The sequence below is a fragment of the Varroa destructor genome, unplaced genomic scaffold (genome assembly GCF_002443255.2).
Source record: "Varroa destructor unplaced genomic scaffold, Vdes_3.0 BEIS01000003.1, whole genome shotgun sequence".
NCBI lineage: Eukaryota > Metazoa > Arthropoda > Arachnida > Mesostigmata > Varroidae > Varroa > Varroa destructor.
The window spans coordinates 32,198,639-32,217,482 of NW_019211456.1; the positions used below are offsets into that span (position 1 = coordinate 32,198,639).

General features: G+C 44.1%; 1 protein-coding gene across 11 annotated transcripts in view; it reads left to right on the forward strand.

Moving 5' to 3' along the window:
• Positions 1 to 18,844, forward strand: part of S6kII (Ribosomal protein S6 kinase II) — a 156,362-nt gene that overhangs the window by 93,027 nt on the left and 44,491 nt on the right. Inside the window, exon 1 of one of the 11 annotated variants that reach the window (XM_086985817.1) lies at positions 4,319 to 4,557. The exons of 9 other annotated variants lie outside the window; for them this stretch is intronic. In XM_086985817.1, coding sequence (XP_086841943.1) covers positions 4,474 to 4,557 — 84 coding nt within the window. In that variant the 5' untranslated portion in view covers positions 4,319 to 4,473. Of the gene's footprint in view, positions 1 to 4,318; positions 4,558 to 11,037; positions 11,829 to 18,844 lie in introns of those variants that run through there. One more of the 11 variants, XM_086985813.1, reaches the window with a different exon arrangement.

Genomic DNA, 18,844 nt, shown 5'->3' on the forward strand with positions numbered 1-18,844 from the left:
AGATTCATGCAGGAATTGAACCTCTTAAGCTATAGCAACGTAAGTTCCCCGGGTGTATTACATACTAATGCTTTATTATAGAAAGTATTAATTTACTTTAATTAATTAACTAAACAAAGTAACTGAAGCCATTTTTGCAGCCCAGGACCCAATCTCTGATCTAAACATCGCTGTAAATTGTTTCCCAAAAACCATCGTACCGATTACGCCATTTTATGGAATTTAGCGGTCCTCAGTCGGGTAATTTTCTTGTCGTGGAACCGAAGTCAAAGTCCATAAAACGAAAGAAGCACTTCGATACTCAACCAAAACAGCGTAGTTAGTTTGATTTTCACCGAGGTAGATGCAATTTTGCCGTTTGTGGAATATACAAGTGTCCTTTCTGTTCCCACCTAAGATTCCTGAAGTCCGAGACAATACCCGCCATCACCGCGAGTTCAGCTTCTCTGCCTGAGATGTAACGTATTGTTCTGAAGAACCCTCGGCTATTCAAGCCCAAAGTGGTACAAAAAAGTATATTGGCTGGCAAAATATTGACTGCAAATCAGCTCAATAAGAAGGCGTTAGGGTTAATGTAGCCCCTCGCCCGTGGCAGTAGCGCAGTGAACTGCGACATACCTGTTCCGGCATTGAGCGGTATAGACACAGTACCATAGACTACCCTAGTTATAGTCTAGTTCATAATGGCGGGCTCGTGTGTATGTTTTCTACATGCAAGAGAGTTTGAGAAATAGGCTTTCGCCTAGTAAGAGCTGACATTGTCTTTTCATTTATCTGGATTGGTTATTGGTTAGATCGACTTTTGAGATTCCATAATTTTTATCTAACGTTGCTACTCATCAGGTCGTAATCAGCGGTCTCGATCTGATTGTTAGTCAAACCAGTGATTATCTGTAAACGTTTCAAAGATAATTGAACGAGTCTTCCTTGTGAAACCTGTATTATGCGTTTCATTGAAGCTCGGCGAATCTCTTTATGCAAAGAATCAGTTATTATTTCGCGATCTTATTGCGTGATATTTATGAGAGTGAGCTCATAGTACCTGCAGAGCTATTAAGCCATGTGCTTTTTATACGCACATCCCTCACTGCGATGCCCTGTACTTAATCTATTAAGGTGTGTACGTTATGCTCAGTTCTTTCGATTGGTTCGTAATCTGCCCTCGCGTACTCGTTTCTTCTAAAGGTGGTCGTTCCTCGATGATCCGAGCTTATAGCTGCGCGCCTGAAAGCCTAAACGTAAAGCCTGCATTTTCTCCTACTGCCACTGATAAATAGCCGTGCGTCCTGTGTAGATGTTTTCCGCCCCAGTTTTATCTACACAGACGGATATGTAAATTGTACTCGGCTCTGCCTTGTCAATCAGGCTTTCTCGTTTTGATGCGCAGTATTCAAACGCTACGTAACGTTTATTCCTGTGTTCAGTGCAGTTTCGTCGCGGCCAGGACGTCCAGTTATGCTAACCAAAAGCGTCTCCTCAATTGATTTGTACTGGTGGGTCTTGCGATCAGAGTACGCTGTTTCTGTTTTTTCGAAATAGGAAGCGATGGTAAACCGGTAGGACTACTGAAGAAGTATTGATAAGTCGTTAGTAGTCGGCCTCATTATTGCTTGTTGATGTTTCTCCACTATGTTTGTTCAACTGAGACGTAACTGCTTTCCCTCTTCGTTCTCGACCTCCAATTTATAACGTGTAAGCCTATTATATATGACACACTATTATATTAGACGAACTCTTACGTCGCATCGGGCATATTGAAACCTAAATCTAGCAATAAGATTAATAACAACAACAAGTAGGGAAAACACGACTTTACAACGTACACGATACCAATCGTCCATCTGACGATGTTTAACTTAGCATCGGCAGCCAGCGATGACGAGACAGTCCCAATTCAAACCGGCCTCCCTGCCGCCACTAGTAGTGCGTGCATATCTGCACACACGTGTGCTGCTTTGAGAGTGTACTTTTAGTAACTCAGTTGCTATGTTCTCGCGCGCCCAAACACCTACCGATGTGATTATGGAAGAGATGTGCTTGCCTTGAGAAGGCCTAGTAGGTCCAACGGGCTTTGATGATACTGTCTGTTGCCTATGATGATCCGCAGCATTTAATATTATGTAAGACAACACAGACAAATGCACACGTCACCTCTCAGGGAGGTCTTCACATCTCGAAGTCTTTGCGTTATCTATGAGACGTCTACTGCGTTGGCTCACACGTAGTCTCGATGAGGCGACAGAGTAATTTTGCTAATGCGTTGCATCTCCCATATATATATTTGATATAGTTTAACCTTGCTTAGAGAGTTTGAGGTTTGTCTGACATGGACCTGGCTAGCTGATATTTGCTTTGCCTGTCTCTCCGTCGGCTTTTCTGCTGATACCTTCGTCGCTTCAATCGATGAAAACGAACGAATAAACACGCTGCTATTGACAATGCCTCTACGAGACACACGCCTCAACCTCCGCCTCCTTTAGTACAACAAGAGAAGACAAGAATCACCCTATGCTATGAACATCATATGCGTCGAGTCTCGTTTGATTATCTTATCGGCATTGTGGTTGTCAACGTCCATCTCTTCTGTCCTGCCGTCGACTAACCGGCACGGGGCTATCGGCTGCTTCCTGAGACTACTACCAGTATGAATGCTATCAAACCCTGCCCGTTACCAAAACACAGATAGAGAGAAAGACCCACTGAGAAGCCCGAAAATCGAAAAGACAGTGAAGGACGGTCGTGCTGTTTCGCGCGGGAGGCTGATGCTGACAACACGGATGATGATGATGATGATGATGATGATGAACCACGATGACGACGGCGACGGCGACAACATGGCAAAACCGTGGCGGACTCTACGGTGAGCACGAGGTGGCGGCTGCCGCTGTGGCTGCAGCGCTCGCACTGGTGCTGATGGTCGCCAAGGGCAGCAGCATCCGCTGCTGCAGTACACAACAATCTTGCCGCTTTGTTCCTCGTTCGTTAACAACGATTCTGATTTGAACGCATTTCCGCACGAGAGCTGCTTCAGCTGCTACATATATGCATGTACATATGTTCGCCCTTTCCACTCTCCGGTGCGCGAGCGCGTTGTGATCAGAGTCGGAAGAACTCCGAGAAGATGTGAGACGTTTTCCTGATAGTCTAAAGAGTAGCGGAGAGTGAGAATGCTGTCATTGCCGCTGATAGTTCAAGTGGATAACGGCAGTAATGCCGAACTGCTGATGTATTAGAAGAACTATGGCTATTGTCAGTGTATGATCAGCATCGTTCGCTAGATTGGTTATAAGGAATCGACTATGTAGTGTGTGTCACGGGTACGGTGCGTATGTATATGTACACACTGCTTATAAAGTTGCCAATCCTCTGTTTGATCCTAGCGGCTGAAAGAAAAGGCAGAAGCAAGTAGGAACTGTTCGCGCGCCGACGTTCGCCTTCAACTTTTGGGAGGCACTGAATGACTTAGCTCATATAAACTGATTACTCTTGTCGAGTGCCAGGTAACGTTCGGAACAAGAACTACGGTACCAGACGTTGATGCTATTCACTGGAATAGCTAGAACGGTGAAAAAAATCGTTCTCAAATTGTCACTTACCACCCGATCGTGCCATGTCTCTGTCGCATTCTTCTAAGCGTACAGGTTGGCCAACACTTGGTAACTAAAGAGCGAACAGGCAATCGAATGGACGGATTCTACATTTGTCGGATCTGATCTGAGCCGTCTGAAATTGCTAGAAGAATCTTAGTCACCACGTTATCAACTGTATGTCTGCTTAGTACAACTTGACATTGGACTATCGTCAGAAGTCATCGAATGCGGTAATAACACGAATCGTTAGTTGCCTCTATTCGATAACCATCTGCAAGGGACTGAGGCCGCCATATACCAAAAATTAATTGTCATAATTAGAAAGCGCTTATGGTGAGGGTTCACATATATTCTGGCAAAAGAGAGCGCCAAGCGGAACAAACGACATCGACTGTCGATTTGTGGGTCTACTATAGTACGTTTATCGTTTCTGTATTTTTCCGAAATCAGACCCAGAAGCCTTGAACCCTGTCCAATCTGAGAGCTGTTCGGTTCGTCGAAACGAAAAAAAAAAAAAAAAAGTTGGGTACAGCTCATGAGGTTCGTGTGCGTCTAATAGACGATAATTTAAATTGTTACAAGTTTTTTTTTTTTTTTTTTTTATATACAGTAATCGTTACAACGGCAGCAGTCGTTGCCGTAGTAGTAGTAAATCTGGAGAGAAAACAGCTCAGAAAACGTTGCCGTTTAGGTGCGCGGCTGACGCAATGATCCTTATGTTCTGCAAATATAGAATGTCAAACAGTGAAGTGATAACCAAGCGTGCACAACGCAGAGATCATTGGGACTATACTATAAGCCTCTGTTAAAGTCTGCTATTCTTAGAAAAGATTTATACGTTCTATTGTACGTTGAGGAATACGTGGAACGAAATTCGTGACTCATGAACATGGTGGTACAACGAGGTTCGGAAAAATTAGGCACCGTTGGTTTCTTCAAACTGCTGATTCGAAAATTCAGTAAAACGGTACGTCATATCATCACGCTAAATGCGAAAGCATACGTATCTAGGCCATAGTAGCAAGATAATTGGCGTTCGAAAATTTTCAAGTTATTGTAGAGTTAATTTTTCGTTTGTTTTAGTAAACCAGTATGGCTTTTTATGGCATTGCAATTATCCCTCAACCAATTCGTGTGAACAAAAATTACGTAACTGTTTACGTATCAGCGTAATTCGAAGCGGTCGGATCTTCTTTTACGCATGGCTACCACTAGATTTATAAGCGTGCACATGCACGAAGCACGATGGCATACTTATCTCTGTATGTGAGCCTGTGCTTGTGTAGGCCCGAGTGTAAGGGCCTGTGTGTGGGTCGCATGAGTACAATGGGTGATCATGAGTGAGTGAGCGTAGTCGAAGATCGAGCATCAAGATTTCGAAAAAAAAATCGAAAGACACACGTTGACAGACAACGTTGGCTTACGTTGAGTGCGCTGTCTCAAGACTGGAACAGCCGTTTATAATAATAGATGCATACACACACACAGATACACAAGCAAACGCGTGTCCAAGACCAACACAACATATTGTTGTCTGGGTATGCAGAAAACGTGGTAAGCATAGACACGTGTAGACGTGTAGCTCTTCTTAACGGTTGGTCGACGATTTCCTACTGCTGAAAAAGCCAATTATCAGTTTTTTACCGGATGAGTGATCGTCCATTTATTCATACGACTGACAACTCGAACGCTGCTCGACAAATGGCTCGCGTACATTGGCAGGCCGTACATTATCTTTTTAGCTTATTTATTTCTTTATTTATTATCTAGTCATTGTCGCACTATAGCCAGAATACAAGTACATAGACCCTTGTCTGTGTGCAAACATCGTTTGGGTCTCACCTAAGGCCGGTAAATACAATTTCGGGTTCTCGTTACCAGAAAACATACGCAACGCTAACTAATACAATGATAATCGTATCGGTTATGTAAGCATTATACCATTGTATAATATGATCGTTCTTTTTGCTGTATTCTGCTGCATCCAATAGCGCAGACAGTAGGTCAAGCTACGTTTTAAATGGAAGTTATTAAAAACCGAGGAAACACATGTGTGTATAGATATGGATAGAGGCATAAACGAGCAAAAAGTTGGGCGAGAATAAACAGCGAAAGGAGAATCTAGTAGCTGTAGTGTTCGTCCTTGTAATAGTTGTGCTACTAGGCCAGTGGGCCTGGCTTGCTTTCGGAACAAGAAACGCTATACAATAATAAATCTTTGCTTCGTCCGTATAGAAAGTAGGTACGGGTATCTATTTCCTTGACAGTGTGTCCGACATTCCGCTGGCCTTTTGTCTTTCTTGTCCGCTTTTGTTCACTAGCCATTACTGCCGCTGCTGTGGATAACATTGCAATAGCTAGGTCTACTGCTCCACCGCGGATACGGTTGCAGCGCGGAACGTACGTTATGGGTGGCTACTCAATGAACGCTCGCGTGCCCTCCGTCGTCTGTCTGCCCCCGGCTGTGCTGCCGTGTGACTTTGGCGGTGACTTAGTGGTGAGGGCCGATGAAACCGCTAGTCCCGTTCACTTTGGCGAGGGCTGTGCGAAGGTGGCAGTGCCCTATCTATCCTAAACACAATGGCTGTTCTCTTTAAGAGTTCAACATTGTTAAAAACACTTTGCGCCTATTATTAAAACAATGTCCACAAGTACTGCCACTACAAATCTCTTAATGTATATAATATCAAGGCACGAGCAAGCTTGAACTCTCTGGAACATACGACAGCAGGAAACCCTTTGGTCCGGGACTGACACTTAAGCCCTGATTTATTCACACACACACACACACACAGACACTTGTTGACTTTGTTGTTATCTTTTGCTACTTGTTTGACAGCGCTGAAGGTTAACTAGCGAACATGTCGGAGAATGACTGGTAACGGTGCCACGTATGGTAAGTGGCACCGTTACCATTGCTTGCTCCATATTATAGTTTAAGAATGAGAACGTACGTTTTGGTGAACGGGGAAGGTTTATTTGACAATCGTAGCCGTTCATGCCAATTTTTTTACACTGGTCTTGCCGAGTTTCCATTTAGCTGTGTATCTAATTGAAACTGCGTTAGAATATAGTGAATACCGTTTTCTCCCAGATCGCTAGTTGAAGTGTTTCGGACGCACTGATAGTAACAACGGCACATAACGGCAACATTTTCTGCTCACGTATTTACGTCAACTTGTTGTCGTTGTCGTTGTTTCTAAAACGGAAAACATTTCTATTTCACAACCGCCAACTAGGTATAAAGCTTGCAAAGCCATTTAATCGTTGAGGTAGTAATGGGATTTGTGACGTGTTACCGGTACTTCAAATAATATCACTGTAGATATGTAGGATATACTGCATGTTTTCCGTAGCAAAAACCGCCTACGAGCCCTTAACCGAGGACAAATTTTACGACGCGCGCCTCAGCTGACCCATAGCCTAATAGTCGTAAACTAAGCGTTCGACGTTATGATCCAACGAAGCTATAGAGACGTTCGCACATTTCATTTGTACTCCTGAAAGAAAATTGAGTTATTTTTCACACGCTCCTTAAGCAGGCCGTGAAATGGGCCTGGAGCTATAATACGATTTTTTCTAAACAATCTTGTTTAGCTGGCGTTCTATAACTGTATTGATAACATCTTTGGCCTCATAGAATGCATATACTATAATATAGACTAATAAGCACATATGTTTAAGTAATTAACGCACTACGATATGCTATAGAAACGTCTAACGACCAACTTTACCGCAGTCAAAAAATGGCTTTTTGAGAACAGTTTGGAAGCTCGTCGAATGCCAACTTTATGACAATTTATGATCACTGTTTACTAGCTGACGTAGCATCACCCGTTCCGGTTTACGGCCAGACAACTAGCACAACCGTATCACTAAGACTATGAGTTGTAATAGTACAAGTTGGACATCGATTCATCAGTATTCATTTGCTTCCATTCAACCGGTCACTGACTTCCTGCGTTTGGGACAATAAATACGTGTGAAATATTATCGGTGTTTCTAAGGGCCGGCATGAAGACGTCGGCGAAGTGCGGATTTGGTGGCGCTGCGGGTCTCGCACGAACGTACAAAATGTCTTATTATCGGCAAAAAGTCTCTCACGCAGCAATGCTGCTTGACCGTGAAAGTGAAGACCGTGAAGTTTGTCTGCCTCATTTAAGCAGCCGTATTATTCAACTAAGTAGCAAATGACCTTCCAGATAGACACACTTACAGACAGTATACGAATCAATCAGGAAGCGCTAGGAGATCGCAGCCTCGCAAAGTCTATGATGTAGTGCTAGCCATAACGGAGTAATGCTGCTCCTGCGGGCCTTCTCAGCGGACATCCAAGTACAGGGCACACCGTTCCATTCCAGCGCAGCCATCTTTTTTATGACCTCAGTTCTGGGTCGGAATTGTTGTAATGATTAGGGTGCCAGCGGCGGTTACTAGTATGGGAAACAATGCCAATGAACGATTTACATTCATGTTGGGTTCAAGCACACATTATATATTGTCGACGCTGCGACCGCCAGCGAATTTAAATGTGGCCTTCTTCGATATTAATTCTTCGTCGTCTTTTGTTGTGCTGCAGTTAGTCCCCAGTGAGGCGCCAGGGTGTGGGGGCCGCGCTAAGGATCAGGAAAAATGATGAAATCGTAGCCTTAAGAAACATATAATGTATGTGTACGTGTACAGTCGGCATGTACATTTGCGAGACGCACTTGTTGCTTGAAGTGCAATTTATTTGCTAGCTTTATGCCGACAGCATGTTGTTGTTGTTGTTGTTGATGATGATGATGATGGTGATGATTAGGATGAGAATGGTCGCGATGCTGGAACGACGTTCGCGGTTAGGTCAAGCCCTAAAAATGCTCGTTTTGGTCTATCGGTCTGGTCTGCTAGCGATGCCCCGTGTAACGCGCCATCACATGATAGCGACCTTCAGCCTTTTGCTGGAATCTGTACGTATATATCTATGTCGTTTTGAAATTGTGTTTTTAACGTACGGATTCTGGAATTGAGAAAAATCTTCACATCGCAGTGACATCGCTCGATAGTCTACGATCTATAATACGATACAACCATAGTAGTTCTTTCGTTCCGTTGACAAACGTTATGACTAACGTTGCACCATAGGAAATAAAAAATGGAAATGCGTCATAATTGCTATGTATTTCATATACTTGTTTATTCATTGTCTAGTACTAATAATAGCAATAACATATGAGTCATATTCATTCTGAGAAAATTATGCATTTAATATTGAAATAAGCTGCCGGCTAAGCCGCTATTCCGACTGGGCACAGTAACGCCGCGCCGCGGCCGTTTGCGGGTATGTCCTAAGCAGGTTCAGGCGCGATAGACTCAGAGAGAACATATGCAGCCGTCAAATGGTGGTCGGACGTTGCCGTGAGCAAAAATCTATACGCGCTTGTCGCTGCAGCCGCGGCCGCGGCAATAATGCCATCGCTCGAAGCGGCAGAAACAACGATCGCAATGCACGATTCAACTTTGTTCTATAACCACTTTGGAATTAATTACAGTCAACGATACAGATCTATGCGTACTGCAATTTTCCTCGATACAAACAGCATTTGATCTAATACTAGGACGGATATAACAGCCAGACCGTTAGGGAACGAAAATGACGGGAGGGGAGACAACTGCCGTTGCATGTCTAACCAACTGATGAATTATAGTCGACCAGCAAGTTATCGTCAATTTCTGCAGGATACAGATACTTGATGTGGACGCCGACAGCTAAAATAATTGGAGATGTGACGGAGGTCACATTAAACCGTTGAGATAGTTCAGCTGAACTCTCATCATCCTATCATTGTGTCTATCTACGACCCGCCAGGCGGTAGTCCCAAATTAACCGTATCGCTAGTCGCTATTCCAATGTAAGTAAATAGGCCAGTCTCTTCCAGTGAAATCGCTTTCTTGTCATAGTTCCTACTACTCAGATCGATGCTACCGCACTCCTTCGTACATTGGCTGTTGACTAGTACGAGCAGCACGTGATTCGTTCGACCCCTACCAAGGAACACTTTACTGCTACCAAGAAACTGCTCCGACCAACTGGGGCATGAGCTCTCGGCTTAAATCGTATTACGTACCGAGCTGTTTAGTGCCGTTAGTTACGACGAAAACTTCGCAAGAGATAGTTCCCGACGGAAAAAGGTTTCCTCAGTAGTGACAACAACCCAAACGCACGTGGCTTCCCGTTCTCCACTAGCCACTTCTATGGCTGTGCTTCGACAATGCATCGTTGGCCAGGCGCACCATCTCTATATGTGTATTTCTACGGCGGTGCAGCGCGTGTGCACCGCGCAGGTCGAAATCAACTGCGTTTACGTGAAGCTACTATTAGGAATCCGCAATCGTAATTAATCTTCGATATCTTCATCCCTGTAGCCTACGTAGGCTAAACGCCTGAGGGCTTATTAGACGACGCAGCGTCTGGCCAATTATTTTTGGCGAGACCATTGTTGTTCTTACCGGTAATACATCAACTGCCATCATTTCATAGAGCGCAATATTAAACTTCCCGATTCGTTTTACCCGAAAGACTCCTTGAACGTGAAGAACCCCTTTTGTGGCCAGGACAGCTGATACTACCAAATTCTAACTGCCCTTTGTCAAGAAAATAACGATTGTACACTGATGGGGGCGTAGAAAAAGCCCTCTCCTTCCCTCTCTCTTAGCTCACGAGACAATATAGCATAGTCACGCTCTCTCAAATAAGCTGTCTTCTTTAATCGAATCAGAATAGCACACGCAGATCTGTAATTACTGTTGTCGTTAGTAGTTAATTTCCGTAACCTAGATTTTTCTTGTTTATTCCTACGTGTCGCATGATGTCGCACTGCCAACCATTATGTATCAGTAGTATCTAACACTCATTAGTTGTTGCCTGCAGCGAATAGGACAGATAACTAACCAGGCGCAATATGGTCGTTGTGATGATTTTGTATGAAAAACAGCTCTAAAAAACTATTAGTTTTTAATGTCGCCGTAAGAACACGTTGATACGCGAAATTTCTTTTTCGGACTGCCCGGTTGTAATCGCCTCCCAACTACTCGACCACTTCCCGGACGTCGCTGTGTAGTGTAGGCTGCACGCAAATGTCCTGTAAGGAGAAAAGGAAGGTAGGTAAGATTACCTTGCCGACTGGCCGAAACAGGCCGTAGTCGGTACTATGCTGACGGTAGAGTGCCGTTGTGACTGCTCCTGTTGTTAGAGGTAGTTACAAACCTCTGAGCGACGGATCAAGAGACCGCCAGCTTGCTAGGGCCCAAGCCTCCTCGTCGAGATTTACAAGACTGGGCATTAATTTCACGGCGGCTCCATTTGTTCCGTCTGCGTATCGTCCATCTATTGGTCTCTCTGTTTCCTAGGCATACGCCCACGTCGTTTGAAGGCAAGAGGAGATTCAGCACTCTGTGTGGATATCGTGTGGACACTGCAAAAATTTGTCATTCAAAACGGCCTCTCGTAGTGAACTGTTCACGGAGCGTGGAAGGCTACTGTTATGAGCTTGTATTCTGATCCTGTGCCGAAGTAACTATTATATATTGTGCACCATTTGGTCCTAGAGGAACTTTGCTGTGACCTTACTCATGGTGTACGATACGTGTCTTACACATCTTCGGCCAAACTACAGGCCGCCCATCAGGCCATTATCTGTGTACGTAAGTCTGTCCGTATAGAGTACCGTTAACATTGTGTGTGCCGTTGTGATTGTAACGCGTTCAATAAAGCTGGAACGGCTTAGTGAGGGGACGCGTTGTGAGCGAACGTGAAAGCCGTGGTTGTCGGCGAAGAAGAAACGCCGCGAGTTGTGGCAATAGAAGCAAAAGCAGGTAGTAATCACGAAAAGACGTAAAACAGGAGGGATGAGCGTACGGGTTGGATTCTACAAGGTGAACACTATGCCGGAGCTGAGCGCCAAACGTACGGGGCAGACCGAGCTAAATGTGGCAGTATCCAACCCTTCGTCGATAAGTGTAAGATTAAAAGGAAATAATAGCAATAAAAGCAGTAACAGTAATAGTAACAAAGATAAATACGGTCGTGAATGGAACTTTCTGGCAACACTCAAGAATCTCAAGAAGTGGCGACGCAAAGGCCGAAGTACGGCGGACCGTGTTATGGTCAAAGAGGAGAGTCGCAATTCTTCGGAGAAAAGCTCATCTTCCACCAGTTCCAGCAACACACTTGTCGATCTAGAGGAACTCAACATCGAGGTGGGTACAGGAGTGTTTCTGATCGAATTTGAATAGAAGCGGCCGGCTTTTTATCGCCTAAAGCTGCTGTATCTATTAGTTGTTCAGTGTTAATTCAATAATGTATGTAGATCAGAATTGGATCACTTGTGTGAGATACTCCCAGTTAATTGTTGCTTGGCAGCTGCTTATCGTTGGTGTATCGGAATGTCTAATCTTTTATGATCATGCTAACGGCGATCTCGAAACAATGACCGGATGTATTACGTGGATATTACCGTTTCTATATTTGCGTCGAATGTGGAGTCTACTTCGTTAGATTTACGACTAGATTCATTCACGGTCGGTGCCAGTTAGGACGTAATGAAGGGGAACGCTAAGATACGTTGACACTAACGAAAGCCACGCGGCGCAACGCGCTTGTACTAGAAGCGCATTACTATAGTCTGTTGCGTAATAGCTCCTTCGGTGAAAATTGTATCTATTCATAGTTCCTTTCTTAAGAAGAAGAATTTCACAATACGCGAGAAATATGGAGCGTCTAACTCTACCGGAAAAACAAAGATGTGACTACAACACTCATGTGAACAGTTGAAAAACAGAAAATAGCAACAAGCAAGAGGTCTCGAAGAGGGAGAAAAAACATAAGGTCTTAACGCAAGCTTTACGATGTTCACCGTTCAGTATCTTTCGCTTCCTGCAGATTCCCATTCAATGGCATTTGAGCTCAATAAAACGCAAGTTAGACAAGCCACTTCTATGCAAGTAAACAAACTAAATCTCGAACTTTTTCGAGGCTCAAAACAGGATAACATTGTTTGGCGCAACGGCTAAATGCTACACTAAGGAAAAATGACAAAAGGCAGAACGATAAACTAGGGTTGTTTCAACCCCTCGTTCGTAAAGTCGGTAGCCAGCCGAGTCAAGTTAAGGATCAAGCAGAGATTGGCCGCAATCTCTTCTAACCTAAAACAGCTGGAACGCTGGTCAAGATAGGATCGGCTTTCGATGTTGATCGAGAAGAGCCCTTTTGCCCCGCTGGCTGTTGACCAACAAAGAACAGAGCAATAGCATCACCCGGAAGATCAAACTGTCTTTCATATGTTCCTTAACGAAATGCCCCCCATAATGCGAGTCGTGGTTTTATGAGATAGAATGGATAGCAGATATTATGGGTTGCTAACGCTGGTACGGTCTTCGGCCTGTTTCGACCTTCTAAAACAATAATTCTGATCCAACCTCGCCGCGATCAGGATTAGTAGTATCTGTTGAATAGCCCAAAAATACTCATAGTAGGTCTCAGCAGCATAGACTAACGAGTCACATCGTTAACGAAGCTTCCACGTATATGCATACGGTGTCACAGCATGCCGCTGACTACTTTTACATATTCCTAAGTGTTCTAAGCTTTTTGCCATAAATTAACCGTTAACTAGTTAACGAAGCCTTATCTTAAACGTAAGTCTGTAGCAAAAGGCACAACTGCGGTTCTGCCGGGGCAGCAATCTACGATGGCTTTATCCACGAGTCTTTCGTTCCCAAACAACTGTTGTTGTTACGCATTTCCTATCGACTGGTTCCAGCAACTTACCGGAATCATCCTTAATGGTCATTGTACCTCTGGGGTGTCTGGGCGATTTGCGAAAGAAAAAAAGGGAAGAAAGCCGTGGCCGTGTCCTGCGACGTGTCATCAACCAACAACGTATTATCAACGGCCGAAAACAGGACCAGTGACATCCTCGGACGCTAGCTCCAACAGAAATAAAAACAGCCCCCAAGGATTCGTAATGCTGCAAAGTGGCAGCATTTAAAGGAGTTACCGTTCTCTGTGCAGTGAACAAGCAAACAGAGAAAACCATTGTCCAATTAACTGATTTCTTTTTTACCACCCAGTGGTGAAACTGTACAGTTTCGCATTGCACGAGAGAATTAATCATCAGGATCAGAGCAGTAATGAGGCGATACGGCACGAGGCAAAGCAGTTGCTCGGATCCTCTCTTCCGGTTTTTCTTCTGTTGCCCTCCGATCATCTTGCGTCTACAGTGTGAACAACTTTTATCCACATAGTCCATCCGTTACTTAGTCAGAGCTTACCTTTGTTCCGTTCTCATGAGACGCGTGAAGGCAACGAGTAATCTGCGGTGAATGTAATGGCTGTAAAGAGACGTATGCCCTTGAAAGGTGGGCCATTTGTCCCTGCGAACAGTATTGAAAGGGTTTCACTTGCTGTTAGGCATAGTAGTGCGTACGTAAAGAACAGGAAAATTTGTCGGATGTCAAGCACACGGTTGTGTGGAGCCGATGGATCGAGCTAGATCGAGTTAGACGCTATTAGACGAGCGGGTATAGGCGAGATATGCTTAGTTGTATAATGATGCTCAGTGCTAAGGGTACCGCACGGGAATATTGTGTCTCACAGGACTCCGCGTTGCTGTACTTTGGGACGTCCGTTCTGTTTCTCGATTAGAAAGTTAGCTATTTAAAATAAACAACGGGGAGAGTTTCTATTTCACTGTTAGTTTTGCAAAAGCAGAGACAATGGTAGATTTGGCAAATAAAGTTAATCTAAAAAAATACAAACGTGAATGCACCACAGCCTAGTATACGTACTCGTACTGGGGACGTTATTGGAAATGTTTATTAATTATTATCATGTAACTTAAACGAACGTGGCATATGTCCTGCTTACTACGAATTGCTTAACTAGTACATATTTTGAATAGAAAACATAACGAAGACGAAAGGAATGTTTTAGCGAAGAAAGATTTAGCAAAACTGAGATGAGGTTCTCAGCGATCTCATTGCTACTTGCGGTCACAAACGTCATGATTTGGGTTATTATCGCCTGTTTTCGGTGATGGACCGCAATACGTGGGGTAACGAAGAGGTTACAGCTCAGAACAACGTAAGTGTATAGAGTGAGATAAATACATTAATCGCTGCTAAAATAAACTGTCAGTTGAAACTGAAAATCAATTTTGATCTCAATCGGAAACCTATTTTCTCTGGATTTTCCTACTTTCTCTCTCTATGGATTTACGATGTGCATCCCATGAGGTAAATTTTTGTATCATCCTATATGCTACTTACTACGATGTCTCTACGAACGTTTTAGTATAGCAAGCTCACGTACGTACAGGGGTTTCGAAGGCTTGGCGAATACGGTGATGGTGGTTAACTCAGGCTCGTTACAGTGATTTCTATTAATGAGGGCCCATAGCCACCGGAGATGAAGGTTCACGTTGTCTTCGACATAGACCCCTCAGTGTCGCTGCTGTTCCAGCTGTAGCTGTCATTAGGAAGGGCTGACGCGTATTTTTACGTGCAGGTTTTCGCTGCGCTCACCGCACATTCCAGCCACACATTACACAACCACTTTTACGTTTGTGCCCTACAAAATAATGCACCGTCGATAGCCAATTTCAGGATAACGTATAAGGCCTGCGGATAAATCGAACGTGCTGGCCTGGTTGCAGATTGTAGAGAGATCGCTATTTGATTCCTTACGCAAAACAGGACAGAGAAGGCATGACCGGCGACCTATGTGAAGTCGCGCCACTGATTAAGATCTTCACCAACAGCGGTTGGCTAATCATCTCATAGTGACTTGTATCATCAATCTACGTATATAGTTGTATATCTACCCGTCACGGACGTCTGTGCAAAGCAGTGTTTAGTATTAGGTCTTTTTTGTTGCAATCGATAAGCTAGACAAATACACACAAACGAGATGAGTGGACAGCACTTATTAGGTTCTCTAATTTTGTTCTATTTCACTATTTCTAGCTATTCATCGTGATGTCTGATGTTAACAAGACAAGCACACCTATTAAATTCTTATCTAGAAGTTGTTTCTCGAACAAGTAGTTATGGGCCCTCGGAAGATCGGAGAAGGAGCGGATGTCCGAATGCCGAAGCGAGCAGGTCTGACAGACTGCCAGTACCCAATGACCTGATATGTCTTATAGAGATAATACTAGCCAAGAATGAGGTTATCGAAATTTCGACATTTTTTATGCGCTAATGGTGACTGCTAGCTAAAAAAAAACATACAGAACGACAGAGCATTGAAAAGTCTCAGTAAATTTCTCTTTTGCGGCAGTCTGTAAAGCCATTACAATAATTTCGCTTGTAGCAGAGACGAGACAGATGTCCCACTCTATCTCAAGGGAAAGGAATCAGACAGACCGCCAAGGAGATTGTTTGGCGGCGCTTTCTATAACGGAACTACAACAAAAGCGTGCTTTTTCGAGGAAGGAACGTAAGAAGAGCTTTCATCGTTAGGCCAATATCACTGCCATTCGTTACCGATGACGGTCGGTCATAAAGGCATGCATGAATTCCGCGAGTATGACTTTGTAGTTCTGCGTGATGCTGCTATGCGAACCACTGTCTGCTCAGTTAGGTATATATATATATAACAATTAGTTTTCGGTGACAACGGCAAGGATGGCGATGCTGACAGGCGTCTAGGTGCCACGTCTGTGATAATCTCTATCCCTGTTGGCCGTGTTTTCGTCCCGATGCGTGATGCACAAGTTTGAGAGAGGGTGCCATAGGAAAGAATGCGTGGCGAAGACGCCGGGTTTGGCGGGCTGGTCGGACGGGCGCTCAAACAAGGAGAACAACCAGCAAAAACAATTCACACATTCTCTAAGACAGCCAATAGACGAGACATGCGCTTGGCACTGACATTGACACAACGATCAGCGGTCATGATAGCAACGGCAGCGGCGGCGCGTCTGCCAAAACAACAACTAAAGATCAGTGGCAAAAATAGCCGTAATGGCGATGCTTGTTATCGTAAAGCATCAAGAACAAACAAGCGAAGAACACAGCTCGCGAGTATGCAAGGCTATGGTAGCATAGTTCTAATAGATGTACCTAGTAAGACCAACAAATCGACAAGTTACCTCGGGCAAGCGCGCATGGTTGACACCTCAGAGCAAAGCGTGGGGATTCAATAACTATCGTTAGTATACGCCTACTTCTGTGCAATTCGCCATTATCTTGAGCTGAGAGAGAATAGAGTATAGTGAGAGATACAGTTGAAGAGGAACACAGATCAATAAACGCTGAGAATCACAGAAATCCGCTGTGGTTTTGGTAGCACGATGCCATGATGGAACCATATGTACGGTGTTAGGGATGTCAAGCACAACAACTTATTTTCCAGGTTACTAGTATCTATTTAGTAGTGAAGCAATCTCTATTACGGTAGAGCTACTAAGATCTGATGTGGATATATTCGCTGGTGCTTAGAGCCAGTGTACCCAAACTTATTTTCACTCTATATGATCAGTATGTATCACGTGACTGCATTGTCACTATTGTTCCCTTGCGTCAATTTGGTTTTTCGGTAGATTACAGCTTTCACTTGTTGATCTGTAAATGGACTTGAACGATCGAACGATAGAAGATCGATGCACGGGCCATTGCAAAGGCCGCAATCTGTGACAAGAGTCTACCGACCTTGATCAACTGGGTCAGTGTTGTTAGGCCGATTTTCAAAGGTGAAAAAGGCGCTGAGGCGATGGCGCTGACAACGACGGGCAGCTGGCGACTGGTTAGCCGAATGGCCAGACGTACTGCCCTACTACTTTATCGTGCAATACAATACAGAACACCCAAGCACAGTACGCGTGCCTGTACGATTCAACTGGTGCCGCGGCAGTAGCAGAAGGAAAAAGACTTACTGGTTAGCTATTTGCTGGACGATTGAGGTGAAGGCGCAAACGAATCGTTCGGCCATCTCTTCGTTGTTCGAGTTGGTGTGAAGGATAAGCGGCCAGGCATAGATAAGCAAGCTAAGCTGGGCTGAGCGAGGAGAACGCAAAGAAGGATACCTTAGTCTGCCGTTTACTGTGACCGGTAACAATCAACTCGCATAACTCATCATAGCAAGTCTCTAAATTGCCGCCACAGTAGCGTGAGGCCATAAGACCAGCAGTTTACTGCTAGTACCTTGTTTGTTTCCCGATAGGTTGCGCAAGCGTCGTTAGGTAAAGAACATTTGCTAACATCAACAGCCTCACTGTAAACGGGATTCGACGAACACGAGCCTTTACGACGAACGTTTTCGCTCGGAAAAGGGACGGATAGGGAAAACGTTGGTAGGCCATAGAAACTGAACTTGCAAGAATTCTGTTTGTTCTAAGTAGTTATCATGGCGCCTTAACAACGTAGCGTAACGGCCACAGGCTGGAAGAGGAAAGATCGAACGGACTCAGGCAAGGCAGAGGCAAAATCGGCCAATTTCGCCGAGCTATTTGTTGGAAATCGCTCTTGCGCCAATGTAAACAGAGCGGGATAGGTAAAATGTAAGAGGATTTGTAATTGCTGTTGATATGACGTCCTGGTTATTGTTTTTTCCGAAAATTTCTTGTTTTGTTAATGATCCAATGCTATTTCGCTTCGTCTGTTCAAAAGCGAGTTGAAGAAATTTTGCAAAATTACTTAGTGTATATGTAAATGGTAAATATGTGTATAAATATATAGAAAGAAGGAAAATTATTTGTTTTTTAAGGATATGTGTTATCTAAGTTACCTAATTGGGTCTCTGTGATCCATGCATAGATAGGGAGATACAGGTCAATATGGGATAAAGGGAGTATCAATCGATTTCAATAGACAAGGAAGCAGGCTGCGAGGGTGAAGACTGCGGGTTCGTATGTATAGGTGAATTAGGTTCACAACGAAATCTAGCAGGCTTAGTTGCGCTTAAAGTTTCGCCCTTAGATAGCAGCCTTTGTCAGCCGCACAGGATTTAACAGTTTTGGTTAACAGCTCTAGATGGAGACCAACAACAGCAATGGTACAAACCTCCTTTCTCGTACCAGACTGTAGCCAAAAGAAACTAGTGGTCACTATCAGTAGTAGTAAAGCCATCACGAGACGACGCGTAACAACTAAACTCTCAATGAAATTGAAAGAACAGAAAGGCCGCAGCTGCAGCAGCAAAAGCTATAGTAAACGCAGTAAAAGCATGCAAAGGGGGAGTTTTATGGCAGCCGTATTTACTAATGTTAGGTGAGCGT